The following is a 14,281-nucleotide window of genomic DNA, read 5'->3' as shown; positions in this document are numbered from 1 at the left end:
CAGTGTCCTAGGGTTTTTTTTTATGTAGACTGCGATTTACTAAATACATATTGTACAAGTACAGATCATTTATTACTTGCATAACTCAGGAAATTCAACTCTCAAGTGAAAGGGGGTTGTATCTGTAGATCACCAGGTGTCCTTGTCAAGCGTGCCGCACAAGCCCTGAAAAGTGAAGCCAAAACGTCTCGATCGGCAACTGAAGCGCCAACAGGCTTTTTTCGCGATCTTCGGAGGACTAAGGAGATTGGAGCTTTAAATTTAATCTCTACATTTCTATAATTGATATAATTTCACACGGACATAATGGGTTGTTCTGCAGTAGATTGTGCTAACCGATCTGGCATTTCAAATCGATCTTTGAATTTTTTTCGGTAAGTTAAATTTATAAGTTATTTAATTAGTAAATAAATGTAATGGGCTAGGTAACGTTAGCTAAAAGACAACATGCCTCGTTAATAGCCATGTTAATAGCTAGCAGGTGATCGTTAGCTAAAAGTTACCAATTATTTTTGTATTAGGCCTATTCTAAATTAAGGTTAAACATTATGTAAGTTAGGCTATAACATATCGTATTTTAATGAGGTTGGAGTGGAACGGAGCAGACAGAGTTCACAGGAGCAGGACTCCACTTCCAAAACAGTGCAGCGTGTGCTTGCGATTGATTACGGTATGCGCATTCTGCGAGGGAGAGTGAGGGCGGGGCACAGGGGTGGGGCCGTTGATTTTGGCTTTACTTCCTCCTCGCTACTGCGCATAACTACTGCGCAGAACTGGTCCCAAGATTGCTATCTGCGCAGACGCAAGTCCAAGATGTCAGCGCCATATCGGGACACTGGCGGCTTCAGTTTTCACCAATGGAAAAGAGCGAAGGGGCGTCGTCCATTTTTTTTACAGTCTATGGTCCTTGTATTTGCTGATTTGTCTGCGTGAATAAGGAGTTGTGTGTGTAATTCTTAAGTAGTGTATGAGTAAATCTTTTTTGAATACTTCCAAAAGAAAAATGTGTACATACGCAAATTGTTAATTCTTGCAATTAATTGAATCACGCATTCACAGATCTTTATATTCAGAATATGTAATTGCTGTCTTTCTGGTAGCTTTCGTTGATGAGGTATTGACGTTCAAAATCCGAATCTTGAATATAAAGCTAACTTCGCCCCCCACCCACCAGAAATGCACGAGTTCTCAAGGGGAAGTGTGTTGTATCTGTAGATCGCGAGTTGTGGTTGTATTTGGTGATTTGTCTGCGTAAAAAAGGAGTTGCGTGTGTCATTTTTAAGTTGTGTATGTGTAGATATTTTTGGAATAGGCTACTTGCAAAAGAAAATGTGTAGAGACGCAAATAGTTAATCACTCATTCACAGATGTTTTAATACAACTACGAAATTCTAAACTGTCGCGTGGATTGTGATTTACAGATGTGCACAATGCTTTATTTACCCACAATACATTTGGCAGTCATTTGAGGCCATATAAAGGCATATTAATTCAATAAAACATCTGAATAGTATTGAACAATAACACTTCTACCTTAACTTCATACACTCTGAACTGCAGCGATGCTAAACTAGGCTGTGAACACACAAGAACGCTATTAATATTCTATGAGGTTGCTATAAATATTCTATGAGGGGGCGTGCACTTCCTGGGAAACAGAAATAAGAAATATTTTAGTTTTTCTTTCACCGTTATTCCATTTCCTATTTTAACAGAGAAGTTGAGAATTTAGTATATTTTTGTTATGAAACCAAAAATGATGAATGAAAAATGAGCCATTTTCTGATTGGTCAATATTCGTTTGAAATCGGAAATCAAAAATTGGAGGTCAAATATCAAAAAACAAACAGGTTTCTGTTGATCTGTTTTCCTATTTTAAGACATAATCCAATGACCGAAAGGTACACGGACCCTACTGTACACAAGGCAGCCTACAAGGCTTCGTTTATACCGGTAGTAGCGAGTAGCACGTGTGAGCAGTAACTTTTGTCTTAATACATTCCAGTCTGCAAAAATGGTTAGAACGCGTGGTAGGCTGCTTCTGTTTGGCTTGACATTATTACTTTGACCAGTGCAACGTATGCCAGTTAACCTATAGAAAAACCCATAGGAGGAAAAAGACGACGTCCTTTTGTAGGTTACAAAAACAGTGCGTCTTTGTGGGTCTCACAGGGATAAAGAGTTGATTTCAATGCCAGTGCGTAGGTCCAAACCGAGAGGAGTTTTGGGAAAATACGATCACTTAAGTTACGAGTCGGGTCCTATGCACTGGAACTGAAATGAACCCATATCAATGCAAGAACGCCTGACACGGATGCGCTAAGAGGCGCCGTTCTCGTCCAAAACCATTCTCTGACACTTCACGGCTAACAGGCGTTGAGTCACTCTTGTCCAATCAGAAGTCTTCCGTGTTTTCACGTCACCTTTTGGTATCGCCTCAGCTCGCTTGGAACCTTGACGAAGCAGGTACTAAAAAAATACCTGGTACCAGTGGAAAAGCAAAAAAAATTTAGTCGAGCTGGTACCATGTAGTGGAAAAGTGCCATAAATCACATTTCCTCACACATAGGGGCACCCATGAGTACACTGCATCACAATTTTTCCACTGGAAGGGCATCCATTAATGCTCTGCATCACATTTTCTCCACTGGAGGGGCACCCAGAGAGCACTTCACATTTTCTCCACTGGAAGGGGCACCCAGAGGGCACTTCATCACATTCTTTTGCACATAGGAGCGCCTTGGAGAACACTTTACCACATTTCCTCACACATGGGGCACACGTTAGTGCACTGCATCATATTTTCTCCAGTGGAAGAGCACCCACAGGGCACACAAGTTATCCACACAAACCTTTGCGGGTATTATGATCACACAAAACAACTGAGGCACGCGATAATTATTTTGGTTCAAATAACAATATTTTTAGAACATTAAATAAAAAATCTAACATGCAAGGTGTCATAATTATTGTGCGCATCTATTTTTTATCAATTGAAGTAATCCAAAAGTAATCATAATTTATTTTAAAAGTATCTGTAATCCGATTACAATATTGTAGTTGGTAACGTAATGGATTACAGTTACTGTTTTTGTAACGGATTACTTGTAATTAGAGGAAACATAAGAAACAAAAAACAATTGTAATAGTGAGAAACAAACTGCATAAGCTTTAATGTTGACAAATGTCTTCATCAATACACAACAAATAAGTTCAGTAGTTCAGTATTTGCGCTTGGAGGGGGAATAAATGAAATAAGCCCTAAATAGTATATAATTTGACTGCAAAAAAGTTTTGACTGTGTACCAGTCTGTGATGACAAAATATTTGAATCCTGTAAAAATCGAGGTGTGATTTCTGTGATCAAATAAAAGGTTGAAAAAGTTGTCCAGCCTAATATAGAATATGTATAACTTGAAATTAATTTATGTCAATTTTTTTTAAAGTTATTGTGATACAAGAGTGTTTTTCAATGTTAGAAAATGTGTATAAAATCTAGGTGTCAGTGTTTTGATAAAATCAAAGGTAGTAGAAACTGTCCAGCCTAGTATAGAATATGAACTTGGAATGAAGTTCCTATGATAATATTTGAAAAAGTTATTGCAATATATTTGCGTATAGTTGGCAGGACTTTGAAGACTGCTGGTGTGATTTTTTAAATCAAATCGAAGGTTGTGAAAGTAATCATGCCTAATATAGAATATTTATAACTTGGAATACATTTTAATGTCAATTTCTGAAAAAAGTATTGCGATATAAAACACTATCCACAAACAAACACTGCTTGACTTTTGTTTGTCAACCAAATATTTGTGTCAATACAAAATTATTTGTAACTATGTCAAGCAGTGTTTGATTGTGCATTGTGCTGTGGCAGTATTCACAACCATAATGGCACTGTTCTATCTCCGGAAATGCTTTTTTTTATCAAAAGAAATTGAAATGTTTACAGAAGTGAGGAGGGAGGTAAGGAAAATGAGGATGTCTCTGGTAAAACAAGAGGTACCAACAAGCATGAGGGATCACTCAAGCCAACTTGCTAACCAAAATCTCACATTCACAATTATATTTAAGGTGCGATTTGCAGCACAGAGCAAAAACAATGAGCACAAACCATATGAACACAAGTTAAACTGGACTTAAAAACAAAATTTTGTTTTTGTCTAGTTGAATCAGTAGCCCAATTCTGACCACGTTTCATAAAACCTCTAAATAAGACATGAATAGAAAGTCAGTCCGTTACTAAAAAGTACAAAATAAGGGTATTATACTAAGAATGTGGGATCAATAAACACAAACATACTGGGAGGTGGTTTCCAAAAACAAAGATGAATCTACTTTAAGATTATGTTTAACTCCTTCGCCAAACTTCAGCTCTGTCTGAACAGGCCCTAAAAGTTCCAACTATTTGTCACTTTAAAAGAACCATTTTGAAATTATTGCAGCAAAGACAGTAGTTATTTTGCTCCCCTTAGTGTTTTTTTTTAAGAAATTCTGCCACTGACAACTTATGATCTGTATCAAAATCAGAAATGAAACCAAATCATTTCAATTCTCTCTGAAACAGATTATAAACTGTTTTCAGTGAGACATGACATAAAATGTTTTCATTTGATTCAGAATGTAGATAATGTTCTGCAACTTCAAATGGCTTTCTCCACAGCGACTGTTGACGTCACTATTTGTGTGACTCATTTAATTTAGCATAAAGATAGCTTGCTAACAATCTCAACTCCACTTTCACTTCTGATATTGCCATATACAAATCCAAAATAACACGTCTTCTGTGTAAAAAAAATATTATAATACTATTTATGAAACAAAGGGTCCAAAAAGTACTGGTTTTACACTAATTGCTGGCCAGGCTCTGATGGACTACTTTGTCCTTGGTCAGAAGAATTACATTAAAGGTGAGAAAGGGTGATCTGGTGAGACTGCTCCCCCACTTAGGAACTGGGCCTGTGAGGTGTAGTGTTAGTTAATGTCTATCACAGATACAAACTTTACTCGGGGGTTTTTGAACAGGAAAATAATAATAATTCAAATATGATGTAAACAGTGTAAATCTATAAGAAAGGTTCTCTCTTCTGTCTATTGTGCCTTTCAACATTAAGCAGCATGCCTCCATGAACAAAATGACTGACGAAGTTAGTCTCAAAACATGTAGACATGTTCTAACTGTGTCTATCAAGCTCAGCAGTCTTTTGAAAAGGTTTTTATTCTCAGTTCTGTATATATTCTCAGTTCTGTAATTCCTTTTTTTGGAGCGTCTGAGTACCCAAAGAAAGTATGACGTCAGTACACCCCACTTTCAAAGCTCCCCTGCCCCCTCTATTATTTTTTCTTGCCATGACATACAGTCACCTTTAAAAAAGATTGGCAGCCTTGACAAACATGAGAAGAAAAGTAAGACATTGTAAAAAGAAAGTGTGGAAATGATACTCTGTGCACCCTCCCCTTCAAAGACAAAGGCACAAATATTTGTACTATCATTTTTTAGGTTGGAAGACAGATTGGAAAGGGTCATAGACCCCTGTACACTTCAGGAGTCTGTATCTGCTGTAAATTCACTGTTCCTCCATACATAATATTTTCTAATCCATGAGATCCTTCAGTCTGCGCTATGGAATGGACTGCCCTAAATATACAGGTTTTCATTGGAAACCAAATGCGAAGACTGAGATGGTCAATAAACAATTTCTTGGTGAATTTCGATGTGTGTTTAGTGTCATTGCCTTGCTGGAAGAGCCTCCTGTCAGATGCAATACAGGTTTGTTGACCTTAACATCGGCCCCAGGAAGATGTTGTCTTTGTTTTTCTTTGTTCAAAATACTTTTTCTTTTCATGCAAATATATGTACTTCCTCTGAGCATTTGCATTAGTTTCCCAAAATGATCATTACCAGTGTTGTTTATTTCATACAGACTTTTTTGCTTATTTTCATCAAGAGTGCCAATCATTTGGGACATGAACATCTTTCATTCACAGAAAGCTTGAACATCCACTGGCAGCTTGTCTAAAGGTTTGAAGACTGTGAAGCTGTTTTTAACTTAAGTAAAATATGGATGGATATTCAAAGATGCTCGAGTGAACACATTCTTTGTGGCTCACCATACCTGGTTTTACAAAACTCAGTCATGTGGTGGCCATACCTGACACCCTGCCACAAGGCTTGTTGGGGACTTTCCCATAAAATAATATTTACTGTTGACCATTCAACACAACGCAGATTGGTTTGATTTTCTACCTACACTAATATGGTGTGAGGAAGTATTTACCAGGGTATTCTACTGTTAGTGTAGATGTATCCTTGTTTTCAGATAAATGGAGCCAGTGTGTTGTGAGGATCAGTGAAGCTTTACCTTTACACGTCATATATATGTACACACTTCCTCTTGGAAACTCCCTGATTCTGTAGAAATAATCTGCTACAGTGATGTGGATACCAACAAGTTCTTTAGCAAGCAACAAAGTGTATTTATATAGCACAACTCATACATAGAAGCAATTGTGCTTTACAAAGAAAACATTTAAAAATACAATAGCATAAAAACAAATACTGAAATTAAACATCAAAACCTCATAATAATTAAACATTGAATAAGAAAAAATAAATAGACTAAAAATGGGATAAAAACATAGGAAGCTATAACAGCTGTAAGGCTAAAAAGCACATGAAAAGAGAAGTATTTTAAACCTGGATTTAAATACGTTTGATACGTTTGAGGCACGTCTAAGATATTCTGGTAGTTTATTCCAGTTATGTGCAGCATAACTGCTAAATGCAGCTTGGCCATGTTTAGTTTGGACTCTGGGCTCTACTAGCTGACCTGTGTTCATGGATTTAAGAGCCCTGCTTGGTTTAAACTCTTCAAACTTATCAGAAATGTATTCAGGGCCTCAACCATTCAGTGACTGATAAACCAAAAGCACAACTTTAAAATCGATTCTGTAACTGACTGTAAGCCAGTCCAAAGATTTAAGAACCGGAGTGATGTGCTCTGTTCTCTTGGTCCTGGTTAACATTCTAGCAGCAGCATTCTGAATGAACTGCAGTTGTTTTACAGTCTTTTTGGGGAGTCCAGTTAAGAGGCCATTACAGTAGTCAACCCTACTAGAGATAAAAGCATGGATGAGCTTCTCTTGGTCTATTTGGGACACCAAGCCATTGATTCTGGCTATATTTGTAAGATCATAGAATGCTTTTATGGTGACCGCTTTGATATGACTGTTAAATGTGAGGTCTGAGTCTATCAGAACACCAAGATTACACACTTGGTCCCTGGTTGTTAGTGCCTAAGAATCCAGCTCTTTACTAATACTTGTTCTTTTATTTTTGTTGCCAAATACAATAATCTGTTTTATCTTGGTTTAATTGTAGACAGTTTTGGTTCATCCAGGTATTTATGTGCTCTATACAGTGACACAGAGAGTCTATTGAGCTGTTGTCATACGGTTTGAGAGCCATATATATTTGAGTATCATCTGCATAGCTATGGTAGTTCATGTTGTTGTTCTGTAGAATTTGGCCCAGAGGTAGCATATAGAGATTGAACAGAAGCGGTCCGAGAACTGATCCCTGGGAAACTCTGCATGTCATAGCCACCCTGTCAGATTCATGATTACCAATGGTGACAAAGTAACTCCGGCCATCTAGATAAGATCTGAACCAATCAAAGACTGTCCCGGAGAGTCCTACCAATTTTCCAGCCTATCTATAAGTGTTCTATGATCTACTGTGTCAAATGCTGCACTGAGATCTAATAGAACCAGAACTGTTATTTTATCAGAGCTGTTTCAGTACAGTGGTGAGGTCGGAAGCCTGACTGAAATTTTAGTTCACAAATTTGCTGAGTTAATTGAAGAAAACCTTCTCAATGATCTTGGCTATAAAAGAGAGATTTAGTTCAGGTCTATAGTTGTTCAATATAGATGCAGCCAGCTAAGAAGAGCGAATGTCTCTTACTGAGTGACTAACTGATTGACTTTACTTTAGTTTACTGGAACATTCGGGGTGATCAGTGATAAAAAAAAGTACAGAAATTATCAGACAAGGCCAAGTCTTCAACCATGACAGAGGAAATATTGAGACCTTTAGAGATGAGTGAGATCACAAGTGTCAAGTAGTGCAAAAGGTTATTTGACCATTATTGTCTGTACTATTATCTATGTGGATGTTAAAATCCCCTGTAATAATAAACAAGTTATAATCAACTGATATAGTGGTAGTTCAGCAAAATCATCAATAAAATTTGCAGAATATTGTGGAGGTCTTTAAATGGTTTAAAACAAAAGTTTGGGGGCACCCTTTAATGTAAAACAGAGTTATTCAAAAGAAATAAAATTACCAAGTGTTTCATTTTTTTATTTACATTTTTCAGGTGCTGTCTCGTTAAGAATAGTAGCACTGTTAGCCACATTTCAGTGAGAAACATAAAATGTAGGTTGCAGGTTATTATAATGTCATTTACCAAGAATGATTTGTTGATGAGAAATTTGATATTAAGTGAAGCCAGCATAATAGAGATAATAGGGGTTCCTGGACTAGTGGGTTGACGTGTTACAGGTAACAGATTAGACTGGTTTCATAAGTTTGCATGCACTCAAATCCTTCTGTTTCTAATCAACACAGTCCTAGCCTGTCCTAGCCTGTACTCAAAACAGTCAGCATTGTTATTTTCTCAATAGCAGGAACCCAAAGCACATCACAGCGTATATTCTGTGGAAATAAAGGACAAGGTTGTTCACTATGTGGCAGTTGTCTAAGCAATCGTTTTAAAAGGGGGGGTTGAGTGGGACATAGAGAAAGATGAGCTCTGTGATGGGCGGGGGTGGGGGCTGGGGTTGTTACACCCCTGTTTGGGACAAGGACAACTTCTGGAAGCATTTAGTCAGAGGGTTAATAGGTTTATTTTCTATTTGTGTGAAAGTACTTTAAAATTAAAAGTGTGAAGGCAGACTGCAACTAAAATAAATGAAGCCAGGCAAGCCGTGTAACACATTCTAGCTAGCTAGTGAAATAAAACTGACAGAAATCAAAATAAATACCACCACTATATTCTATTTTGGGCAGCCATTATTGAAGTTTCAGACCATTTCAAATGTTCAAAACAAACCAACCATCATGTCAAAAAAGGAAAAGTCACCACAGAAGAAAAGAAAGTGTCTTCTGACAGATATAACATGAATCATATGTATTTCTAATGTACTGTGGCACCCTTACATAGAGTACATTTGTGAGCTGAGCATCTTCTCCTTTCTCTAAGGTCTCCAATACCTGTAAATCTAGTGACAGCTGGTTACTAAGTAGACTAGAAAGCATTCTCTGAGAACAATATAATTGATCTAATAGTGCATGTCTCAAGAATTGGCCTAATAAGCAAGCATGGTAATCAGTTCAATATCTTCCATGTAATAATTCTGTACTGAGAAAGGAGTATTGGACACTAAAATAACTAATGTCCGGTCCAATGTCCAGAGTTCTATCACAAGGTAGATGGATCAGATTTAGGATTATTCACAGGAACCGCAGACAGACATATATGCAAACTGCAGGTCCTGTAGTTCCCCTGTAGAGGTCGCTATGCACCATTCTACAGACTCACCCTGGGATTGTACTGGTATACAAATCCCAAACTATCAACCAAAACACAAAGAACACAGGTCTACTGGAGATGGTCAATGTAGACTTAAGGGTCATAACTTCACCAAATAACCTGGTATCTAGCTGGGACATACAATATTTGTAGATAAACAGTATGAACATAATGTGCTTGTAGTCTGGTTGAAATTCTAGGTACAAACTTGACCTACGAGCAAGACAAAACAGAAATCTAAAGTGAGCATAGAATCTCTCACTATGAAGCACCCACTTCTATAAATAAGATACTGCATAACATAGGAACAATGTTGTCTTTCCTGTTAATATAAAATAAGCTAAAGCCCCTTCAGGACTATAGCACAAATGACAAAGAGATGACTGTAAATTCACTGAATGTGTAATTCAAGCAACCAGATAGTCCAGTCCAGTGGATCTACTTCAGGTGGGCACTGGGGTGGTTTATTGATTCAACAATCCATCTTTTCCCCAAAAAACGAGAATGGTTATTTGCTGGGTCCTTTAAAAGCGCTAAAATAGTCTTTCAGAGTTTCCTCAATGTTGGGCACACTAAAGTTTTGAGCTGCAAAGATGCCTGTGCAAGTCCCAATGATCATGCCCAATACCGCAGAGGATCGCAGCTTAGATATAACATAACCTGCCAAGAAGCCCTTGAGGAAAGGAGAGGCCAGCACACTGCCACCCTGGAAAAATGAGAAGTAGTCTTCATGTTAGATAACAAACAACACAACAGGTATGTGATCAACAGTTTCCATGCATCCATGCCAAAAAAACTTGATCTACAAACCCGATTCCAAAAAAGTTGGGACACTGTACAATTGTGAATAAAAACAGAATGCAATTATGTGGAAGTTTCAAATTTCAATATTTTATTCAGAATACAACATAGATGACATATAAAATGTTTAAACTGAGAAAATTTATCACTTTAAGGGAAAAATAAGTTGATTTTAAATTTCATGGCATCAACACATCTCAAAATAGTTGGGACAAGGCCATGTTTACCACTGTGTGGCATCCCCTCTTATTTTTATAACAGACTGCAAACATCTGGGGACGGAGGAGACAAGTTGCTCAAGTTTATGAATAGGAATGTTGTCCCATTCTTGTCTAATACAAGCTTCTAGTTGCTCAACTGTCTTAGGTCTTATTTGTCGCACCTTCCTCTTTATGATACACCAAATGTTTTCGATGGGTGAAAGATCTGGACTGTAGGCTGGCCATTTCAGTACCCGGATCCTTCTTCTATGCAGCCATGACATTGTAATTGACGCAGTATGTGGTCTGGCATTGTCATGTTGGAAAATGCAAGGTCTTCCCTGAAAGAGACGACGTCTGGATGGGAGCATATGTTGTTCCGGAACTTGGATATAACTGTCAGCATTGATGGTGCCTTTCCAGATGTGTAGGCTGCCCATGCCACACGCACTCATGCAATCCCATACCATCAGAGACGCAGGCTTCTGAACTGAGCGCTGAAGATCACGGGCATCCAGTATGGTTTTCCGGCCTTGACCCTTACGCACAGAGATTGTTCCAGATTCTCTGAATCTTTGGATGATATTATGCACTGTAGACGATGATAACTTCAAACTCTTTGCAATTTTTCTCTGAGAAACTCCTTTCTGATATTGCTCCACTATTTTTCGCCACAGCATTGGGGGAATTGGTGATCCTCTGCCCATCTTGACTTCTGTGAGACACTGCCACTCTGAGAGGCTCTTTTTATACCCAATCATGTTGCCAATTGACATAATAAGTTGCAAATTGGTCCTCCAGCTGTTCCTTATCTGAACATTTAACTTTTCCGGCCTCTTATTGCTACCTGTCCCAACTTTTTTGGCATGACATTACAAAATGTCTCACTTTCAACATTCGATATGTTATCTATATTATATTGTGAATTAAATATACGTTTATGAGATTTGTAAATTATTCCATTCCTTTTTAACTCACAATTTGTACAGTGTCCCAACTTTTTTGGAATCGGGTTTGTATAATCACTCAAGAAAGGAGAGCGTTTGTATGAGGTAGTGTTCATGTGTGAAAACAGCCTGTATGTCTGGGTGTGTTGGAGATCTGACTGCACACCTGTGGGATCCCAGCCTGTACTTCATTCTCCACACGCCGCTGGATATCCTCAAGTTGGTCCTTAAGCTCTGCCAGGTCCTTTAGTGGTCTTAAGGGGTCCTGTATAGGTCAAAATTCAATTTAGGTCAGCAAGCAAATAAAGGCATTCCATATTCAGTTAAAAATCAGGTCACATGCTGTACATGTTGTTATTCATATTCTGGGTAACAGCCAAAGGATATTCAACACTGACATAGCTGAAGAGCTTCTAATGTGTCCGAAAAAAACAGCCAAATGTCATACAAATCAAAATAATTTCGATGCACGTTCCCATCTTTGGAAAAGCATTCTAATTATCGATTCACAGTCCCACCTACTAACTGGCTTGGTAGGCACGCACACTTGGTAAGCAGGCACAAAATGCGTAAACCATGTTGTGTGGAGAGCGACATAACATGGATTTATTGTGCCTATTGGGAAATGCGACTATTGTTAAATATAATAATGGTTGTGTTTTTACAAATCTATGTTGAATGGTTTACGGTCTTGATCGACTATTGATTGGTATGGACTAATATCCAGAGTTTAGAAAACTTACGGAAAACTCCGTAACTACTGTACCAGCAATGTATAATCAGCTCACAGTTAAGATTCACAGTCAGTTATACAGCCGATTCAATCAATAGCCACTGGACTGCACTGCGTTACTGCCACAATGGCTCAGCAGGTCAGATTGCTATTAGCTACGAATGTAATGTTTCGTTAACGTTAGCTAGTGAACGAGCTGGAAAGCTACTACAGTTAGCTTGCATCTAGCCTGGCAGTGTCTGCGTAAAAACAGAAACCTAGCCAGCATGGTAAAAATGTGTAATTTTGACTGTCTGCACGTATAAGCTAAATTAAACCGAACAAAAGGAATTGAAAGCGCTACAACCATAAACACACGTTTGGACGTTAACTCTACACACAGTATTGCTAGCTAAACTTTACGGTACTAACCTTGTCGTTCGCCATGTCTTCATGTCAATGCTGCTGCTGATTTATGACTGGGCTCGATTTTCTTCCCTGAAGAAGTGAGTCGTGCGGACGTCTCGCACTGCTGAGACTACAACAGTGTTACTATACATCATTTCTTACAACGCTTTTCAAATGTACTGTTGTTGAGGCCAGTGGCGCTGTGAATATGGAGGCGTTGAACTGAGCTTATTTTTTTAATCTCCTTGCACTATTTTTTAAATATCGATGTTTTGAAGCAATGTATTTTTTAACACCGTTATAACACTGCAGCACCGTTAATTTCAGCTCACATAACAAGCAGACATCTTAATCTCATTTTTGGGGAATTGGACAAAAAGACCTAGTGCTGCGTAAAGCCCAGGCCTAACGACGATTTGTTTCTGATAGCCTTTTTAGGCGTATGTCATTATTTTAGCTTTGTGTGCCTAGAATATTTAACATGACAGGATATGTATGTTTGTATCGATAGTATATAAATAAAAATACAAGTAAAGGGCGTATACTACCGGGGAATATACCAGTGTGATACCACAGGGATGCATCATTGGCGAGTGTGCGGAATGAGCGATGGTTTTCTCAACCATGTCAAGGTGAGGAAATATATGACGCATGGACTGGACCACGATAAGCCGTCAATAAGTGAATGCTGATTAATGCAACTATGTAAGCAATAAAACAAGTGGGCATCTTGTAAATGGCCAACATACCACGGCAGAGCCTTTAGGTGCCACACATCGCATCGTGGTTATTTTCCTTAAAGCAATTAGAGCAGTTGAAAGTTGACGTGTAGCCGTGGTTTACGGTCCTATTTTAAAGCAGTGATTCAAATCCTGATTGCTGACTGAGTATTGGTATTTTAGCGATAATGTATGAGGGGACGTGATATTTGACTAATATACAATGGCCAAGAAGAACCCCACGTGGAGCATACATTTTTTAAATGGAAAAAGATGCAGCACAGTCTCTTATAAACCGGTCATATACCACACCCATTGTGCCTTATTGCCTACACTATTAGCAAATCGTCATTCAGTATTGGAACCACCCAGTTTATAAGAGACCATAACTCGGGTATGAGATTGACACATTTGTGTCTAAGAACAGCTATTAGCGGTGGTATATTGGTCTTGTACCACGTTGGTAGTCAACTAGTTAGGCCTAGTTAACTCATTAAGTTCCTATGAGTCGACTGTTTACCTGCAACAGTTCCTACAACACGGCCCCTAACGTTTGCTTTGTTTATTTGTGGAAATATCTTACTTTATAGATAACTGCCAACATTATAGCCGTTAAAGTATTCATGATGCAGCATTACCGCTATGAAAAAGAGATAAAAAAAAAAAAGCTGTAGCAACTACAGCATTTATACCTACCAGGACGACTGTCTGACCCCCATGTAAGTCTTAGCGTAAAATGCAGAGGAGATTGAATATTTACGTCTTACAATCCTGTTTCCTGTAAAGTGACTAGCATTTCTATGTGTCATAACACTCAGAGGATCTCTCATACTTACTTTCTTAACAGTAGGGCTTTAAAGATAATAATTGTTTGCAAGAGACACATTTATGTCACTAA

The 14,281-nt window shown here is 38.2% G+C and overlaps 1 protein-coding gene across 2 annotated transcripts; it reads right to left on the bottom strand.

The window, feature by feature from the left end:
• Window positions 1–7,759: 7,759 nt before the first annotated feature.
• On the bottom strand, window positions 7,760–14,097 carry LOC114839515 (SLC35A4 upstream open reading frame protein). Of its 2 annotated transcripts, XM_034293370.1 has the most exons (4): window positions 14,080–14,097; window positions 12,689–12,794; window positions 11,711–11,809; window positions 7,760–10,302 (listed from the first exon to the last, which is right to left on the bottom strand). In XM_034293370.1, exons 2-4 carry the CDS (start codon window positions 12,701–12,703, stop codon window positions 10,105–10,107), a joined length of 312 nt encoding a protein of 103 aa, XP_034149261.1. In that variant the 5' UTR covers window positions 12,704–12,794; window positions 14,080–14,097; the 3' UTR covers window positions 7,760–10,104. The 2 variants fall into 2 exon arrangements, with proteins under 2 accessions (XP_034149261.1, XP_028976929.1); XM_029121096.2 differs by lacking the exon at window positions 14,080–14,097 and having other exon boundaries at window positions 12,689–12,867.
• Between the last annotated feature and the right edge of the window lie 184 nt (window positions 14,098–14,281).

The sequence above is a fragment of the Esox lucius genome, chromosome 7 (assembly GCF_011004845.1).
Source record: "Esox lucius isolate fEsoLuc1 chromosome 7, fEsoLuc1.pri, whole genome shotgun sequence".
In the NCBI taxonomy this organism is placed as follows: domain Eukaryota; kingdom Metazoa; phylum Chordata; class Actinopteri; order Esociformes; family Esocidae; genus Esox; species Esox lucius.
The sequence above is the reverse complement of the archived record's forward strand: the minus strand, read 5'-3'. Positions and strand labels throughout refer to the sequence as shown.

Bases quoted from the DNA above. Each gene is read 5' to 3' on its own strand.
- LOC114839515 (XM_034293370.1), bottom strand. The intron at 10,303-11,710 runs GTGTGCAGTCAG...TCATTTTTCCAG, and splicing joins TACAGGCTGGGATCCCACAG to GGTGGCAGTGTGCTGGCCTC.